The sequence below is a fragment of the Oryctolagus cuniculus genome, chromosome 2 (genome assembly GCF_051225735.1).
Source record: "Oryctolagus cuniculus isolate XC-2025 breed Fujian yellow rabbit chromosome 2, ASM5122573v1, whole genome shotgun sequence".
In the NCBI taxonomy this organism is placed as follows: Eukaryota; Metazoa; Chordata; class Mammalia; order Lagomorpha; family Leporidae; genus Oryctolagus; species Oryctolagus cuniculus.
In genome coordinates this window covers 13,107,008-13,127,933 of record NC_142868.1, presented here as the reverse complement: position 1 = coordinate 13,127,933, position 20,926 = coordinate 13,107,008, and the positions used below count along the sequence as shown (strand labels likewise).

The window sequence follows — 20,926 nt, the reverse complement described above, 5'->3', positions numbered from 1 at the left end:
TTACTTAATAGTCCGTAAGAATCACCTGAGAACATATAAAAAGCAGATCTCTGGGACCTCAGATTCTGATACATCTGTGACACTGATGCAGTTGGTCTCTATATCACAAATGAATGTCCTTGTGCTTTATTACAAGTGACAGTAATTTGGGGCTGTACAACGAAGTTATGTGGCATCATACAGTGAGAAGTCTTCAGAAAGACATCAGACTTTTACTGATTTAGACACAAGGATAACTTTATTTATAATTTTCTTCAAAGAACTAAACAGATTTTTAAAGGACTCTACCTTCAATATCTCTCCTAACTTATATCTTTGTTGAGAAATTGTGCAAGGTTAAGTTTACTTTTTTCTAGTGCCGCTGTTTTGGCTCGTCTTGGTAATCTCATCTTCATTTCTGATTCTGGTTCTGGAACTTCATGATCACTAAACAGATGTTGAAAATACACCAATTTAGATACAAGCTTTAAAACTAGTTTATAAATAAAACACTTTTTGTTTCTGATGACATTCTAATACTGCGTGATTGATAGATCCCATTAACTAAACTTACAGCTAAAAATCTCAAAACAATAATCAAACAGTGACTGGCTATCCAAAAAAAATCAGTCACAGAAAGCCCAACCTAATTTTGTGATATACTATATGGAACCTAGTGTTATATTGGAGGATGAGGGGGATAAAAAATATATTCTCCAAATTTCTTTAATCTTGTAATTAAACAAGAACCATACACCTTCCCCACAGTTTTTCTTAGGAATTGAGATGTGGGAAAATATTTATTTTGATTCAGGCAATAAATTCCTAAAATTCTATAAACAAGTTTGCCAAAGAAACTAAATTTAATCAAGACGTAATGAATATATGTAGTGAAAATATATATAAAATAATTTTACCAATCAATAGATAGATAAATGCAAGATAGTTAAAAACTTTAAGTTCTAGCAGTGGCATAATTGACAACAAAATAAGCATCTGTCATACCACCAATATATCCAAATTATGGGCAGAATTCTATCATTGTAAATGTAAAGAACCCAAATGTTATCTAAATCAAGACTGCTAATTCAAGCTCAATGAGGAATCAAATTGAGAGAATATATTAAAGATGATTACCTATTACTAAAGGCAAAAAGATATACGCCATCAAAAGTCAAATACTATTAATGATGAAATTCTCAACTATATGTGGTACTCTACAAAGTTTGTGAGAAACAAAGGAAGAGATAATTTCCTTGCACCAAAATAATTTTTGAAGTCCATGCATAATTTTCATAATAAACATTTTCTAAGAACTTTCTGAAGATCCCTCATATAACCAAGGCATGGCTATTTTTACTTTTCACTATATTGTATGAGTTTCATCATTCACAGAAAAATATGACTTTTTTACATGCAAAGCTTACCTTTCACATTCAGCCTCACCAGTCTGACGTCTCCTGTTCATCCTCGCTGAAGCTGTCACTTTTTTCCGTCCTCAAAGACAATATAATTCACTATCAATTTATTATCAATTACATATTAGTTTTACTCTAGTTTCCAGGTTATATAAATCCTTTATTTTATCAATCATTTCAACAATTTTCTTTTTATTTCCTACTGGTTCTCTGCTACCTTGGTACCAATTAGGATCACCAGAGAGAAAGGAACCCAAGTAAAAGTAAAATTTACATTACTTTCTTTTATAAACACAATAATGGGCAAGGGAAATATGGAAGTTACAAACAAGTTACAAGGAGTCATATTTTAGATCAATGTATTTGGGTACAGGAGCATCTGAAAAAACATGTTTAATATCACTGCTGTAACAAAAGGTACACAGACTGAAAATTAAGATTAGAAAGGTTGGTGAGAAACACAAACAGGTTCTAAAAATAATTTTCATCACTAAGGTAGTGACTTCTTATATTTGTACATACACAATTTAATTATGGATGTTCTAGAATATATTTCAATATGAAAATTAGAAACTTTATGTACCAAGCGTTGTAAAACTTTTACTTGATGGAAACTTACAAGGTTAAGATGACAGCATGGCCTGTGATATTCCTCATTTATGATAAAAAGTAAGCATGTATACATAAAGTTTAGACTATTCAAAAAAGGATGAAATTCTCATGGTGTACTATTTAACTAAAACAATCTCCTGAAATTGTTCAGTATGACAATTTGAAAATTATACATATATACCCTTATTCATGTTACACTTTTGCTTTTTCTGCACATTACTTGTTTTTACTAATGCATTTATTCCCAAGAAAACATCCAACAATATGGGACTACTGTACAACCATATCTAGTAATTGATATCTAAATAGTTGGTTAAAAAAAAAAATGTGGCCACATTCCATTTTAGAAAAAAATTAAATCTACATAGAAAAAGGCCTTTAAAGCTATTTTTCAAAGATTAAATTCATGATTGGCATTATTAGTGTTCTTTATAACAGTTTTCTTGGATGTACTTTTTGATTTCTCTGTAATAAGCATGCATTGCTTTTGTAAAATAAAATAATAAAACAATAAAAGCCCTCCCAAGAGTCAATACTTCCTTTATTCCAACAAATCCCCTATTGTTGGATATGTATCAGGAAATAAATTATCACATAAATACGAAATACAATGGGAGGAAACAGAAAAAGCCCAGGGCTGGCGCCGTGGCTCACTTGGTAAATCCTCTGCCTATGGCGCCAGAATCCCATATGGGTGCCGGGTTCTAGTCCCAGTTGCTCCTCTAACAGTCCAGCTCTCTGCTGTGGCCCGGGAGGGCAGTGGAGGATGGCCCAAGTGCTTAGGCCCCAGCCCGCATGGGAGACCAGGAGGAAGCACCTGGCTCCTGGCTTCGGATCGGCGCAGCGCCGAGCAGCCATTTGGGGAGTGAACCAACAGAAGGAAGACCTTTCTCTCTGTCTCTCTCTCTCACTGTCTATAACTCTACCTGTTAAATAAAAAAAATAAAAATAAAAAAAATAAACTTACCTTTAAAAAAAAGCCCAAAAATGCTACATGGATTAAACAAAAAAAAAATGCTTAGCCATCATAAAAGACAGAACACAATAACTGGTAATATAAAATCATCATTTAACCAAATCTAGTCCTTAAGCAAAAGCATTTGGAACACTGATTTCATAATCTTTAGACACTAAGCAAAACTAATACCAACTTAAAGAATTAAAAAGGCTACCGAAGACACTGAAAAAACTTTATCCCTAAGAAAACAAGGATAAACTTAGAGAGTAAGGATTTTGCATTAGGAGACAAAATTGAAAACAGTTTTACTGCAAAGCTAGTCAATCAGTACACTACCTCTATTAGTCTTTTGCTGAGTAGAGCTTGACATCCAGGTTGGTTTTACATCCCTGCGAGGAGTCATGTATACTTCTTTATTATTTTCTATTAAAGAAAACAATATAACAATCTAAATAAAATATAGCTTCATGAAATATTTCAAATGGTCTTTTCAAGTCAATATTTCAGACATGACACTTAGCAAGCTGTTGAGAGGTTATAAATCACTGTTCCAAAAAAATGTGAGTACTGGAAACAATCAGAACTCCTGAAAATATGGTTATATGATGAGAAATATATGCTTTCATACTTGAAATGTATACTTATTCAACTTAAAAAGTAGAATAAACACTATCAGAATGAATAATACTCTATTCCAAGGGAATTAAGTAGAAAAAAGTTTTCATTCATTTATTACATCCAACCAAATACATTAGAAGGAAAAAAAATAAAACTAAGTAAAGATGAAAAGGTTAGAATGTTATAAATATTCTGGTCATTACCATCTTCATTTTGAAAACCAGTTGTGGTTATACTGGCTTCCGGTGCTGCCACAGTTTGGTCATCAAATTCTTTATTTTCTTTTTCTAACTGAACCTTGATTTTCTCCAAAGCTTTTAAACATGTCCTGTCTTTTACTTCCTACAAAAAGAGAACATTAATATATTTGAAATACACATATTCTAATCTTCCTACAAAAAAGTTATATACCAATATTACAACATTCAAGGGGTTAGCATTTAGCCTAGCAGTAAAAGGCTAGTTAAGACTTCATATCCCATATGGGAGTACATCAATTTGATACTCACCTCCAATTCCTCACCCCAGCTTCCTGCTAGCGCAAACACTGGGAGGCAGAAGTGGTGGCTCAAGTAATTGGGTTCCTGGGATCTACATGGTAGACCTGGATTGAGTTCCTACCTCCTGGCTTTACAGGTCTATTACACTCATCTGGGGAGTGAACCAGCAGATGGTAGTCCACTCCGTTTCACTGCCTCTCAAATAATTTTTAAAATAATAAGGGCTGGTGCTGTGGCATAGTGAGTAAAGCTGCCACCTGCAATGCTGGCATCCCATATGGGCACCAGTTCGAGTTCCGCTGCTCCACTTCAAACCCAGCTCTCTGCTGTGGCCTGGGAAAACAGCAGAAGGGGCCCAACTCCTTGGGCCCCTGCACCTGAGTGGGAGACCCAGAGGAAGCAGCTCTGGTAAATGTGGCCATCTGGGGAGCAAACCAGTGGATGGAAGACTTCTCCCTCTCTCTCTCTCTCTCTCTGCCTCTGCCTCTCTCTAACTCTTTCAAATAAAATAAATCTTAAAAAATAAAAGCTTACATAAAAAAAGCATTCTAAAAATTATATAAAACTTATTGAAAGAACTACTTCAAATGAGCAGTCATAATATGCTAATATGTATAAATTAATACATCCCTATAAATTCTATTGCATAAATATCAACATATACTAATTAAGAGTAATTTGAAAATATCTTACCTCCAGAATCTCACCCAAGAGAACCAGAAGATCTTTTGCAATATTGCTACTTAGTTCTAAAGAATTCAAGGCTTTTGTATAGATGCGAACCTCTGGTGAGCATGGACTTGTTAAGATCTCATTGCAAATTTTTATAGCCAAATTGTCATGTACTGTAAAGGCCTAGAAAATTAAGGGAAAATTACTTGCAAGTTCAAAATGAATACGATACAGCTAGCAAACATTTCCAATCATTTTACTATAATCCCAAATGCAAAATGTCTAAAACCAAATTTAAAATATACCTTTTGCCCCAAAATAAGTTCTCCTCCTAACTTTCTGTGGTAAATGCTGTAATACAGCATTCCAGATCCACCCCTTTTAGGACTAAAGCACTCATTCCAGTTATTGCACCTTTTAGAGGCTGAAAGTTCCCAGTTATAAGAGTGATACAAGCAAGTGAGAGTGGATACTGCCTAAGGTCAAACCTCCTCCCTCAATGATCAGTCTATATCCAATGATTAGCTAAAGCATAGGTACAGTGGCCCAACTTTTCTCAATTCCGAACAACTCAAAGGCAGATCCAAGTTCTGGAACTTCCTAAGTTACCAGCCATGGCCTATTTGCCTGGTAGTTAAACTTGGTCCTATGCCCTAAAGTACATTCCTTTCCTCCAACATGTTAATGAGAGTACTCTCAAATTATACTAACAGCTCTTCTGGTCCTCTGTAACCAGTACAACTTTTATGATTCTTCTATACAGTTACTCACTGCAAATGAGGCCAACTCAAAATATCCTACACTTTGGCCCCTTAGCAATCTATAATTTACTCACAAAATTATGTCTTCTTCAGGATCCTTAGCCCGAATGATTTTTGCCAGTTTCTCAACATAAGTGACATAACAATTCTACATTTATCACCTTTACTAAAATATCTTTCTTTTCTATACTGCTCCCCAAATCCAACAAGGCCTAAATGAGCTTTATTCAAAAAAATTTTGTAACTATCAGTGCTATACTCATCATCCCTATGAATTTGCCCTTCTATAAAAGTCCTAAAAGTACTTACTGACTCTGTCACTGACCCCTTACTACATTTTGCCTAATATCCTTTCTAATCTTATCATTCCAATAACATTGTGATTTGAGCAAAGTACATAGTCACTAAATAAGAGAGAACAGCAAAACTTTCAATTTGATCATTTATATCAGAAATCATGCCATTGAAGGATTTAAAAATCAATTTTAATCTGTGGTTCAGTTTGCAGCTGAATTGTCATCTTTGAATTAAAAACCAAAATAAGCTTGAGATGAGTTTCAGTCTTTAATAGCAGCAGCATAGCAAGTAAGCCAACATTTGAAGACTCAGTGAGTCCTGGGATAACACAAGTCATCCATCAGTGATTTCCAGGCAATATTAAGTGGCAAAGGGATAAATGGGGCTATTGAATTTTTTGTAATTTCAAGAGCAAAAATGTTAGTTAGCATCAGCTTTTCCATTTGATTTCTCCACATTTCCTGAAACATCATTTTCTTTTTTCATACTAAACATGAAATCTCAAAATAAAAACACAACACTCCACTATTTTGAAGAGAAGGAATATTTTGCCAAAATAATGGTCTACATATTGTCATCATCCTAACCATTCCCAGGCTAACATATTCATCCACCTGATAATCTTGGGAATACTTGGCTTGAGGGTTTAATCCACTTGGTCTTGTCAAATCTACAAGTAATTCAGCAACATTTGTGATATCTATTTCAGCTAAAGGAGAAGATGCAGGAGCATTGGCCAGTGTTTGCAGAGTTGGAAGAAAAGCTTCTTCAAAGCATTCCTGATTCGTCCTATTGAAAAAAAAATTAGAAAATGTTAGCAGACAGAAGTGTAAAATTCACCCCATAAAGTACATTTTCATCCAGGAAGGAGACAAATAATTCAGGCAGATAAGACATATATAAACTCTTCACATTTCATAATTTATCCACTGAAGACAGACTATCAAAAACAAAATGACATTATAGACATAACTCATTAGGGGCCAGAATATGACCTCAAATCAGGTTTTAGTATTACTCAGTACCTGCTTGCATATGCAAACATGGGGAAGAACACGCCTAGGCAATGTCGAAGTCGAACATCCTCTTCAGTCACAGGATTGTACCATAACAAAATAAGACGAGAAAGAATCCTACTGCTGACCAAAAGTCCAGAGAACATCAGCTTGGCTAGTCCTTCCGCAGCTCCTGTCCTGAGCTCAGACACCTAATAAAAATGACATTCATTTTAAGACATTATTTTTATTTCCTTTTTAAGCCTCACAATGTAGCCTGTCCTATATATTTATGTGAACTACCTAAAATCAACAGGTGATTTTATGTGTTAAAGGTACACAAGAAGATTTTGTTTTTTTATAGCAAGACTAATGCTTTTAAACAACTGTAGGCCAGTGCCGTGGCTCAATAGGCTAATCCTCCATCTAGCGGCACCGGCATACCGGGTTCTAGTCCCGATCGGGGCACCGGATTCTATCCCAGTTGCCCCTCTTCCAGGCCAGCTCTCTGCTATGGCCCAGGAGTGCAGTGGAGGATGGCCCAAGTGTTTGGGCCCTGCACCCGCATGGGAGACCAGGAAAAGCACCTGGCTCCTGGCTTCAGATCAGCGCGGTGCGCCGGCCGCAGCAGCCATTGGGGGGTGAACCAATGGCAAAGGAAGACCTTTGTCTCTGTCTCTCTCTCTCACTGTCCACTCTGACTGTAAAAAAAAAAAAAAAAAAAAAAAAAAAAAACTGTAAACAATGCAAGACAAATCATTAGTCTGGCCATGAAAACGTCAATTTCCTTAAAACTCTTTAGTAGAACCAAAAGGACCTTTTTAAATGAAAGGAAACAAAAAATCATTATAATATGCATTTTTTCATTATATTTAACTTTTTTTTAGTTTTCAAAAGGTTCAATATAAATATAGTTCTTAGATACAATTCTGAGAATATAATGATATTCCCTTCCTTCTTCCTTCCTTCCCTCTGTCTCCCTTTCCTCTTCACTTCTGAGATAACATATCTTTAATTTACTTTACAATCAAGGACTTGATGCTCCATTAAAGGATCAACAAGTAAAAAGACCTTCATTTAACAGAAATGTAGGCAAGGACTTTAAACAATAATCAAGTGGAAAAATAAAATGCGTGGCATTTCTAAGACAGAATATCATCAGCAATGATCCCACCACCAGAGGAAGGCCACATGTAAACAAAAGCTGCAGGTTTGAGTGGTAATGTGTTTGAATAACAGGTATAATGTGAACACACAGTATAGATATGGAAAAAGGCATTCCTAAAAAAAGAATCAAAACAAACCTACAGAAGAAAAAGGAAAAGAAGATACAGCAGCGTTCAAATGGAGGTATTGGTATAGTGTGGTGATTAAGAATACTAACTACTGGGACAGAATTTGATTCAAGTCTTTGACACATCCTAGCTGCAAGTTATTCTATGCATGTTATTTAACTTTTCTGTACCTCATCTTTTTTAATACACAAAAAGTAGATAATAAAAGTACTTGTCACTTAAACAGTTACAAAGATGAAAAAAGGATACATCTGAAGATCTTAGATGTGCCATTTACAAAGTAAATGCTCAATAAAATTACTGTGATTGATGCTCAGTGGTCAGATTAAAAACCATGAAGTTAGGTCAAGAAGTTCAAATTCAGTAATGTGTGATTTGGAATTGAAGAGTAATTGAAAATGTAGGGTGGCTGGAGCTGTGGCATAGCAGCTAAAGACGCAGCCTGCTGTGCCAGCATCTCATGTGGCTGCTGATTTGAGTTCCAGTTATTCCAGTTCCAATCCAGCTCTCTGCTATGGCCTGGGAAAGCAGTAGATGACCTAAGTCCTTAGGCCCCTGCACCCGCATGGAAAACCTGGCAGAAGCTCCTGGCTCCTAGCTTTGGATTGGCACAGCTCTAGACACTGCAGCAATCTGGGGAGTGAACCAGTGCATGCACGACTTCTCTCCCTCTCTGTAACTCTGCCTTTCAAATAAGTGAAAGAAAAGAGAAGAAAAGAGACAAAAGGGAAGGGAAGGGGAGGGGAAGGGAGGGGAGGGGAGGGAAAAAGGAAGGAGGGAAGGAAAGAAGGAAGGGAGGGAGGAGAAAGAAGAAAGGAAGAAAAGAAAGAAAAAAGAGGGAGAGAGAGAGGGAGGAAGGGAAGAGAAAGAAAGGAAGAAAAGAGGGGAGGGGAGGATAGGGGAGGACAGGGGAGGACAGGGGAGGGGAGGGGAGGGGAGGGGAGGAGAGGAGAGGAGAGGAGAGGAGAAGGAGGAGGAGGAGGAGGAGGAAGAAGAAGAAAGAGAGAGGAAGGAAGGAAGGAAGGAGGTAAGGAGGGAGGGAGGGAGGGAAGGAGGGAGGGAGGGAAGGAAGGAAGGAAGGAAATGTAAGGAGACAAGATTTAAGTGAAATTTGAGAAAAATCAATTATCTTGAGAAATTATAAAAATGAAAGTCTAAATTAGGGAGACAAGTAAAAAACAATGAAATGAGCAAAGTTCAGAAAGAAAAATGATATGGGTCAAAAACATTAAGTATTAGGACATAGGCATGCGCTTTCCACATTCTCATCCTGTGCTCACCACAATCATGAGGGCTGAGACATTGTTTTATTTAGTATTATATAAGCAAGATTACAATGTGACTGGTAGATGAATGACACCAGACATTTCTTGAGTGAATTAAATAATCATAGTACTAAATACTCCTATAACCCCCATTTTACAGATGAGTACACAGGCCAAGAAAATAAATGCATTATTGAAGGCTCACACTGATGCTACCAGAAAACAAGCCTACCAATTTAAATTTCACACTATGACACAGGATTATTTTCTTGCTAGCAATTGTAACCCACTTGAAGTTGGATGGCAAGAATTGGGATAGGAGTATATGACTTAAAAGGTGGCTTCTTATGGCCCAGAGGAAAGTCAAGGAAATTTAGGTTTTTAAGTAGATAAGAGACAAAGTCTAAGCTAGAAAATTCAGCTTATGTGAGAGATTTAATGTACCAGTGCTATCAAACCAAAATAAAACAATATCATTCAGCCGGCGCCGCGGCTCACTAGGCTAATCCTCCGCCTAGCGGCGCCGGCACACCGGGTTCTAGTCCCGGTTGGGGTGCCGGATTCTGTCCCGGTTGCCCTTCTTCCAGGCCAGCTCTCTGCTGTGGCCAGGGAGTGCAGTGGAGGATGGCCCAAGTCCTTGGGCCCTGCACCCCATGGGAGACCAGGAAAAGCACCTGGCTCCTGGCTCCTGCCATTGGATCAGCGCGGTGCGCCAGCCGCAGCGCGCCGGCCGCGGCAGCCATTGGAGGGTGAACCAAAGCAAAGGAAGACCTTTCTCTCTGTCTCTCTCTCTCACTGTCCACTCTGCCTGTCAAAAAAAAAAAAAAAAAAAAAAAAAACAATATCATTCACTTATTGTCAAACAATCTAATGATCAATAGTTTACCCATTTTTGCAATATTAGTAAGACTATGACCATGGACAATTCCCAACAAGAAATTAGTGTATCATTGGGTAATGGCTCCAAATTTAAAGTTTCATCTGATATTAAAATAGCCACCAAGTTCTCAATCAGTTACTATTTACATGGAATATATTTTACATACTTTGACATTCAACATTTGTGTCTTTGGCTCTAAAGAGTCTAGTGCAGACACAATACAGTTGGATTTTATGGTTTTGTCCACCTTTTCTACCAATATAGCTGGGTCTTGCCTTTTGATTAGAGTTTAGGATATTTATAAAGAAATCACTGAAATGAAAGGACTTACTTTTGCCAATTTGCAGTAAAAATTTTTCAAATTAAAACAAGACACAGAAGACATTACATAAGCAATACACTCTTACATATCAATGAATCAAAAACCTGTAAGAGAAGCTACAAAATAGAGATGAACTGAAATGAAAACACAACAAAAACTTATGGGATGCAGTGAAAAATGTTCAGAGGAAAATCTGTAGCAATAAATGTCTACATAAAAAGAAATCTCTCAAATCGATGATGCTACACTTTGGAGAATGAAAAACAAAAGAGCAGTGGTACACTTCAAGGAAGTAAGGAAGAAGAAAATAATAAAGATTAGTTCTGAGGTAAACAAAATACAGAAAAACAATATAAAATTCAACACTTTCCTAATTTTAAAAAAACACTTAAGGGCATTTATGAAAAACCACAAGTTATATCCTACTCAGTGGTAAAAGACCATCAACAAGTCAAGAATGTCTACTACCATTCAACTCTGTACTAGATGTTCTAGTCATAGCAATTAGACAGGAAATAAAAGGCATCCAAATTGGAAAGGAATATTATGTCTATTTACATATGACATGATGCTATAGAGAGAAAGTCCCAAAGGATCCTCACCAAAATTGAATTAATAAATAAATAAGCAAACAAAGACACCAGGGTCAGCATTATGGCACAGCAGATTAAACTGCCACTTGCAACATCAGCATACCATATAAGAACTGCTTCAAGTCCCAGCTACTCCACTTGTAACCCAGAGCCTTGCTAAAGCACCTGAAGAAAAGCAGAAGACAGTCTAAATACCTAAGAGACCTGGATCGAGTTCCAGACTCCTGGCTTCAGCCTAGCCCAGGCCTTGCTGTTGCAGCCATTTGGATGGAGAGTAACCAGAGGATGGAAGCTCTTGCTCCTTGCTCTCACTCTGACTCTCCCTCTCTCTCTGTAACTGTCTTATCAAATGAATAAATCTTAAAACCTACTAGAACTAACAAATGAATTCAGTAGTTCCAGGGCAAAAATAAAATCAATACATTCATAGTTGACTTTCTATACCCTAGCCATGAGCAATCCCCTAAGGAAATTAAGGGAAAAAATACATTTACAACAGTATCCAAAAGAAATAAAATACTTAGGAATAAATTTAACCAAGAAAGTAAAAGGTGTGTTAATCGCTACACTGAAACTACAAGATATTACCAAAAGAAATTAAAGATAACCTAAATAAATGGAAAGACTTCCCATGTTCATGGATTGGAAGATTTAACATTGTTCAAAAGGCAATACTACATATTTGATGCAATCCTCATCAAAACTTTAATAGGATTTTTGAAGAAATAGAAAAGTCAATCCTCAAATTCACACAGAACTACAGGGAACCTGAATACCCAAAACAAGACTGAAAATGAGGGACCAAATTAGAGAACTCATATTTCCCAACTTCGTCACTTATTAAGTTACAACTACTCAAAACTGTACAACTGACATAAGGATAGATACACAGCATTGAAATAGAACTGGAGAATCCAGAAATACACATTAGTATCTACGGCCAAATGATTCTCAACAAGAGTGCTAAAATGATCTCTTCCACTAATGGTACAGGGACAACCAAATATCACAGGGAAAACAATGAAGGTGGGCTCCAACTCACTCTATATCAAATATTACTGCAAAATGCATCAACAGGCCAAATATAAATGCTAAAACCATAAAACGCCTAGAATAAATACAGAAATTAACATCTTTGTGACTTGGTGATGGAGTCTTAGGTATGACACCAAAAACAAGTAACAAAAGGAAAAACAGATGAATTGGGCTTCTTCAAAATTAAGAACTTTTATACATCTAAGGACATTATCAAGAAAGTAAAAATATGAAATATGAGGTAGAAGAAAATATTTATAAAGTATGTCTGATAAGGATCTACTGACTATATAAAGAACTCCATAAATACCCATCCTATTTTAATAAAAGGAATTGAATAGACATTCCTCCGAATAAAAAATACAAATAGGAAAATGATAGAGACACTCAACATCATTTTATTATGAGGAAAATGCAAATCAACAGCTTACTGAGATACCTCTTCATATTTACTACGATGTCTATAATTTTTAACAAACAGAGAATCAATGTTGCAAAAGCTGTACAGGAATTGGAAACCTTGTACACTGAAGGTAGAATTGTAATATAGCTTGGCTGCTGTGAAAAAGTTTGGCAGTTTCACAAAAACTTTAAATACCTTAACATTTCTTTTAAACAGGCAGGTGCCATGTAATTAGGCGCACATACATTTATAATAGTTACATCTTCCTGTTGAATTGACCCTTTAATCATTATATAGTGCACTTCTTTGTCTAACAGTTTTTGTGTTAAAAATCTATTTTGCCTGATATTATGATGGCTACATCAGCTCTTTTTTTTGGTTTCTGTAAGCATGGAATATATTTTTCCATCCTTTCACTTTCAGTCTGCATGCTTCTTTGTTGGTGAGATGTGTTTCTTATAGGCAGCAAATTGATGGGTTTTGTTTTTAATCCATTCAGCCAGTACGTGTCTTTTAACTGAGGAGTTGAGGCCATTTATGTTCAAGGTGAATATTGATAAGTTGTGACTTTGCCCTGCCATTTTTCTAAAAATATTCTTCATTTTTACTTTGAGTTTCCTTTAATCTGTTACTGAGAGATTTTCTTTCTTTACTTTCTTGCATAGTAATGACCATGTTTCTGTGTGCAACATAACCGTAAGCATCTTTTGAGTGCTGGACAGGTAGTTGACAAATTCTTTCAATTTCTATTTGATATGGAAGGTCTTTATTTCACCTTCATCCACAAATGAGAGCTTTGCAAGATATAATATTCTGGCATGGCAGTTTCTTTTCTCTTAGTACTTGGGCTATATCGCACCATTGCCTCCTAGCCTGTAGGGTTTCTGATAAGTCCACTATGAGTCTAATTGGAAATCCTCTCAAAGTAATCTAGCATTTCTCTCATGCACATTTTAGAATCTTCTCTTTATGTTTTACTGTGGTGCGTTTGATGACAATGTGTCTTGGCAAGGATCTTTTCTAGTCATGTCTATTGGGAGTTCTGTGGGCTTCCTGTACTTGGATATCCCTTTCTCTCTCCAAACCAGAGACATTTTCTGCTATTTCACCAAAAAGGCCTTCTAATCCTTTCTCTCTCTATGCCTTCAGGAAATCCTAGAACCCGTATGTTGGTTTTTTTTTAATAGTAGATTCCCAACAGTGTTTTTTTAGTTTCCTAGTTTCCTCTTTGGTTTAACTACATACTTTCCTGTGCTCGTTTTTTTTTTTTTTTTTTTTTTTTTTTTTTGAAAGTCAGAGCTACACAGAAGAGAAGGAGAGGCAGAGAGAGAGAGGTCTTCCATCCACTGGTTCACTCCCCAATTGGCCGCAATGTGCCAATCAGAAGCCAGGAGCCTCTTCCAGGTCTCCCAAGCAGACGCAGGGGCCCAAGGACCTGGACCATCTTCTACTGCTCTACCAGGCCACAGCAGAGAGCTGGACTGGAAGTGGAGCAGCTGGGACTTCAATCAGTGCCCACACAGAATGCCGGCACTGCAGGCAGTGGCTTTACCTGCTATGCCACAATGCCGGCCCCTGTGCTTTGTCTTCTAAGTCTGATATTCTTTCTTCTGCTTCACCAATTCTGTTGTTAAGGCTCTCAACTGCATTTTTTATTTGCTCTGTTGAATTCTTCATTTTATTTTGATTTCTCTTTAAGATCTCAGTTTCATGGGAGAAATATTCTTTCATGTCCCGCACGGATTTCAGTAGTTCATGCATTTGCCTTTGATTACTTCTATGTAATCTTATAATCCATTTTTTGAACTCCATTTCCTGCATTTCTTCTGTCTCGTTGTCTTCACAATTTAGTACTGAAGTGTCGTGATATTTTGGGGGTGTCATGTTATCTTCCTTATTCTTGTTTCTTGGATTGGTGTGTTTGTTTTTCAGCATTTGTTGAGATATCTGTTGGTTTCCTTTTTTTTTTTTTTTTTTTTTTTTTTTTGCTGTAGCAGCTTTTAGCATTTTACTATGACTCTGTAGATAAGTGGAATGTCTGGGTTCAGTGAATCTCTAGAGGCTTGTAGTGGGTGTGGCCAGAGAGCTTGGTTCAATTCTCCAGGGTTAAGGGCGTGCCTAAGGTGACACAACCAAGTTTGGCATGGTAAATCTCTCTTTCTTTTGAATCAGAAGGGAGGTTTATTCTGCTCAGCTGAGCTCTTCTCCTCAATGGAGACCAGTGCCCGAGCACTACCACCAGTAGGTATAATATTCATCACTCTGTCCCAAGAACCACACAAAGGATCTGTGCAGTCCTTATTGTAAGTTCAGATTCCCAAGCAGTTTCTCATCAGGTAACCAGGAACCCACATGCTTATGGAGTCTCCCACTGACACTGCTCAAAGTCCCAGCCACACCATGAGTCCTCCCACACACCCTCAGTTTTTTTTTTTTCCACAGTCCCAGTACAGAAGCCTCATGCAGTCACAAGCTCCTAGCCCCATAAGTTCTCCCCACCAGTCAGGAGTCTGCACTCGTCTGGTTGCTGGGTGCAAACACGAGCTGGCACAGTTGTTACCTATGCCTAAAATGGTACCTGCTCTATCAGCTTGTTACAGCATGCCATTGTAAAGTGATCGGGAGAGAGAAATGTGTTGTGTCCTGTACTTTTTTTTTTTTCTCCTCTAGTTTGGCTGGTACACTTTCCCCAATGGGGATCCAAGTGGGGTTTGCTCTAGTCTCTTCCTGCAGCTTTTTTGCCAGTGACATGGGCTGCTGAGTCTGGTCTCACCTCACTTTGTAGCATTGGTGCATAGGCTCTCAGCTGCTGGAGTCCTGAGCCCATGGGCGCCCATTCCCTCCACATAGGTCCACCATGTCCCTCTAATTTAGGTAGAGTTTCCTCTGCCATTTTCTCCCTAACTCTTCCCTGAGACTAGACTCTCTCCACTTTTTTTAAATTATCTTCTCCTGGGCTAGAGCAGTAAGCTCCCTCCCTACTCCACCATCTTGGAACTGCCCAACAACACCTTTTGAATTCTTTAAACACTTTAAATGTTTATATTTGCTATAAAAATGTACTTCAAGATCTTAAAGAAAAGATCAGTTATACCTCCTTTTGAACCTCCTACCTACCCAATGTAAAATTATTCTAAACTATTTCTTAAATCTCCTCAGGAAAAAAACAGTCTCTCAATCATAAATACAAGGTAAAAGATGAAAAATTATTAACAATCTCCTGTAATTGTCAATTAATTTTGTATATGCTTCAATTTGCACATTTGTTTTGACAGAAATTAGTACAAGGGATAGCTGGCATTTAATTAAGATATTCAAAAAGCAAACTAAATTTTTGTCCAAATTTAAACTTGGACAAAAATGAAATATAGCATAAACAAATACATGCTGAAAATGACACTTCATAATCATAGGACTGGGATTATTTCTTACCTCACTATCCAAGAAATCAGAAAGTAGTTTCAGAACATTCTTCACTGTAGCAGTCTCTTCAACTTCTTCTGACTCTTGCTCAGCATCACTGTTTATTTCTACACCTTCACACTGAAGATCCTTAATTTTTTTGGTTTTAAATGGTTCAATCCCAAAAGTCATCAGTTGGTCAAAAATTGCCTTTAAAGCACTTATTTTTATGGTGACATCATCAATTTGCAATACCTACATTGAAACATTCCATCAAAAAAGTAAAATCAGTAAACTGGTTTAATTCTGCTTCTTGTGAATAGTTAATATATCTTATTTTTTCTTAGTCAAATTTCAAAAACAGAGTCCACAGAAAGCATCATTTTACAGAAATAAAATTCATTTTTAGAAAGGTATATTTTATTTATTTGCACCATAACATTTAGAGCTATATTCTTTAAGAAACAATCTTTGCAGTCAAAAAAAAGTCTGGAACTAGAATCAGATTGAATTATATTATTTGCTCCTTTTATTTAAAAAAAGAATGAATAATACCTTCAATTAAGGTTTTACCACTCTGATCCAGAAAAAGTTTAATTATTTTCAAACTAGCCCGTCAATCAAGAGAAAAACATTACATTCTAACCAACAAAAGCTTTTGTTAGAACATCAGTACTCTTCCAGATTACCAAGGTTTATTCAAGATAGATTTTTCTCTTACTAATTCAGTAAACTCAGATTTCATTAATAGTGAATTTTCTTTTTTTTCTTTTCATTTTCAATTATCTTTATATACAGAAGATCGATTTAGTATATATTAAGTAAAGATTTCATCAGTTTGCACCCACACAGAACATAAAGTGTAAAATACTGTTTGAGTACAAGTTATAGCATTAATTCACATTGGACAACACATTAAGGACAGAGATCCCACATAAGGAGTAAGTATACAGTGACTCCTGTTGTTAACAGTTAATAGTGAATTTTCAACTGGACTCCTTTATCAAAGGAGAACCATAATCCCAGCAGTTCATGAGTCTAGCGTGAGTTAAACGTGCACACCAAATGTCATTGCCATGGAAAAAAAAGACCTCTATATATCTATCATGAAATATTTACTATGTTCTTCAATGCAATTAATTTTGGTTATTGATAACTTGGCTATTTTACTTGACCTGCAGAATGAATAACCTATAAATTGGCCAAATTAGTGAATTGAAGAAAATGGTTCAAATTCTCAAGATTTTGAAGGAAATTTCAAGAACATATATAATACTTGTTTTCTGAAGGCAAACCTTGCAAATCTGCTGAAGCCAAATGATTATATTTTCCGTCACTATTCTGTACAAATTCTAAACAAGCCACTATCTCAGCAGCACTTACTCCTTGTTCTTCTATCCTTTACCAAGCAGCCACGTTCTCAATAATTGGAGAAAGCACATTTTAAAATGCTCCCCTCATTTTCTAAGTGCTTATATATCCCTTATTTCAATTTTTATTACTAAAACTGAATAAAAATGACTAATTAGAACCTAAAAAAACCTAAAAAGGACTATTTACCCTCCAACAAAAACCACAGCTCTTTCCCGCCTATCTACATCTTCCAATGATAGACTTGAAAATACCCTTATAAAACAGTAAATCTATTCAGTGCTTAACTTTTAAGATTTATTTATTAATTTATTTGAAAGGTGGAGTGTCCGAGACAGGAGAAGCAGAGAGAGATTTTCCATCCATTGGTTCACTCCCCAAAGAAATGCAACAGCCAGGCAGAGCCAGACTGAAGCCAGGAGACAAGAACTTCATCCGGGTCTTTCACATCTTGCACTGCTTTCTCAGGTGCATTAGCAGCAAACTACATCAGAAGCAAAGTAGCCAGCCAGAATTCTGAAACGGGAATCAGTTATCCTAAGCAGCAGTTTAACCCATGGTGCCACAACACTGGCCCCTCAGTAATTAACTACTCCTTTTGATCATGGATCCTGCTTGAGGAGTCTAAATAAAAGCTCAAAAAATTTCACTGCAGAATAATATAAAAAGATAAGCAAATTTTTCACACACACAGAAAGTTTTCAAACATTAATAACCCCTGAAAAAAATTTAGAGATAAAAGTTCTTTAAACAAAATTTTTTTAACTTTTAAATCTATGGCACTATTGCTATTGACTGATTGGATCTGGGGAAAAAATAATTGTGACGTGTTCTTAATCAGGAACATCACTTAATCTGTCACATCAATTTGATGCTGACAATTCCTGATCATTACACAAAATTAAAGAGAAACAGTATCAAGGTCTCTCATCAAGTAGGGCAGGAGTTTACGTTAAATAATTCCAGAATGTTCGAGGGCATTTTTTAAGTGTTAATTTATTTTCATGTACTTGAAAGGCATAGCAGCAGAGAGACAGATTATCTTCCATTCACAGGTTCATTCTCTATATGCCTGTAACTACCAGGACTGGACCAGAACAAAACCAGGAGCCAGGAACTCTATCTGGTCTCCTATTTGAGTGGCAGGGACCCAAGCACTTGAGCCATCACCTGCTGCCTCCCAGGATGCATTAGCAAGAAGTTGGATAAGTGAAGGTGCCAGGATTTGAACCAGCACTTCAATACAGGATGCAGGCATCCAAAACAGCAGCTTAATGGATTGTACCACAACACTCACTCCAAGGGCATTCTTTAATGTTAAATGATTTTGTATGAAATCACCAAGGCATTTATTATTGATGTTATGAAAGCAAAAATTAAAAAGATCACAAGTCTTAAAGGTCAAGTGAACTTAAATATGCCTTGAGAAGTTCTACACTATTTCCTTTTGCCACTGCATTAAAACGTTTACATAATTGTCTGACTCCAATCTCTTTTATCAAAGTTCCAACTTGAGTGTAACAATTCAAAAATTTTCAGCAGTATTCATAATAGTATAAGTGTATCTTAATGAATGTTTTACCTCATATTTAGAGCCAAAAAGAACTTTTTTAAGATTCATTTATTTATTTGGAAGTCAGTTAGAAAGAGAAGAGTCAGAAAGAGTTCTTCCATCTGCTAGTTCACTCCTCAGATGGCAGCAACAGCCAAGGCTGAGCCAGGCCAAGCCAAAGCCAGGAGCCAGGAGCTTCACCTGGGTCTCCCACGTGGGTGGTAGGGGCCCAAGCATTTGAGCCATCTTTTGCTGCCTTTCCAAGGTCATTAGTAGGGAGCTGGATTGGAAGTGGAGCAGCCAGGATCCAAACTGGCACCCACATCGGATGCTGGCATTATAGACAGCTCATCTGCTTTGCCATATTGCCACCCCAAAAGAACTACTTTCTAAGCTACACATAAATGAACCTTCCATATATTAAGTTCTAAGATTTTTCTTCCATGTAAATTTTTTCTTCTACATTCTAGCACCTCAAAGCTCATAATCAGAAAGCCAGGAAATAGTAGAGAACTTATGGATACAATTACAATCTGCCGTCCCCATTCATGGTTCTGCATCCAGAAACAACCAAATAAGGACTCAAAATATTGAAAAAAAAATGCATTTGTACTAAAAATATACAGACTTTCTTCCTTGTCACTATTCCCTCAATACTACAAATAACAACTATTTACATAATATTTACAGTGCATTAGGAATTATAATTTAGGTATTTTTAAGTTATACAGGATATGCATAGGTTATACACTAATACTGTCATTTCACATAAAGGAATTAAGAGTCCAAGAATTTTGGAATCCACAGGTATGTGTGGGTGTATATGTGTGTCATGGAAATAATCCCCTACATATACTAAGGGCCAAGTGTACTTGGCAAATTTGTTTGAAAATGTAGGATTTTATTTCCTGGACACCTATAAAGCCTAAATTTCATAATTACGAGCAAAACTTCCTTGGAATTATTCACACAATCACTGATGCCAATACCTGCTATGTAAAAAGTAATGACTTTCTGTAATACATGGAGATTATTTCTTAATTCGAAACAAAACCAGATGATCCATCTGGACGAGTACCAAAATTTTTCTTGTAGTTCATTTACAAATGAACTTTTCACTATTTTAAAGATAATACTGAGGGCCGGCACTGTGGTGTAGCAGGTAAAACTGCCGCCTGCAGTGCCGGCATCCCTTATGGGCACCAGTTCGAGTCCCAGCTGCTCCACTTCTGATCCAGCTCTCTGCTGTGGCCTGGGAAAGCATTAGAAGATGTCCCAAGTCCTTGTACCTGCACATGCGTGGGAAGACCCAGAGGAAGCTCCTGGCTCCTGGCTTAGGATGGGCACAGCTCTGGCCATTGCGGCCAATTGGGGATGGAAGACTCTCTTTCTCTGTGCCTCTCCTTCTCTCTCTGTAACTCTTTCAAAGAAATAAATAAATCCTTAAAAAAATAAGATAATACTGACATTCCGTATTACCAAACAGAACTCAACAGTAATAGCAATTTTTCTGTGATAACAGCATAGGATGAAAAATACAAAGAGGCATTAGGAATCTTCATCACTACATATTATAATGAACTACTTAGCTGCCAATCTGTCCATGAACTCTCAGAAAATTAAAGCAAAATCCTGAAATATCCAGGGATTTTTTTTAACAAAAGTATGGTTTTAATTTTTCTCCTTTAATCAAGCTACAGGCCAGTCTGGCTAATTCTAGGACACATGACTTTATCAAGATCTAATTTTCTTCTTGCCAATGTCATATGCAACGTTAAAGTGCGTTACAAGATAAGAGAACTATATTTGGGAAAAATTCACCTTACTGGTTGAGTCTGGTCTTTTAAAATAATTTTTTCAAGAAAACAATGATCCATGTCATCATAAGTTATTTTCAAGACAGGTACATAGGCTCTCCTTTGCTTTAGATAGATAGATAGGTAGATAGATAGATAGATACTTAACATGGATACCTTACTGGTTCTGTCTCTTTAAAGA

The 20,926-nt window shown here is 36.7% G+C and overlaps 1 protein-coding gene across 1 annotated transcript in view; it reads right to left on the bottom strand.

Annotated features, from left to right (window-relative positions):
• Positions 1–210: 210 nt before the first annotated feature.
• Positions 211–20,926, bottom strand: part of NCAPG (non-SMC condensin I complex subunit G) — a 46,216-nt gene continuing 25,500 nt past the window's right edge. Inside the window, exons 14-21 of the mRNA XM_002709370.6 lie at positions 16,036–16,260; positions 6,841–7,022; positions 6,430–6,604; positions 4,779–4,940; positions 3,789–3,927; positions 3,304–3,390; positions 1,407–1,476; positions 211–426 (exon numbers count right to left, since the gene is read on the bottom strand). Coding sequence (XP_002709416.1) covers positions 303–426; positions 1,407–1,476; positions 3,304–3,390; positions 3,789–3,927; positions 4,779–4,940; positions 6,430–6,604; positions 6,841–7,022; positions 16,036–16,260 — 1,164 coding nt within the window. The 3' untranslated portion in view covers positions 211–302. The remainder of the gene's footprint in view (positions 427–1,406; positions 1,477–3,303; positions 3,391–3,788; positions 3,928–4,778; positions 4,941–6,429; positions 6,605–6,840; positions 7,023–16,035; positions 16,261–20,926) is intronic.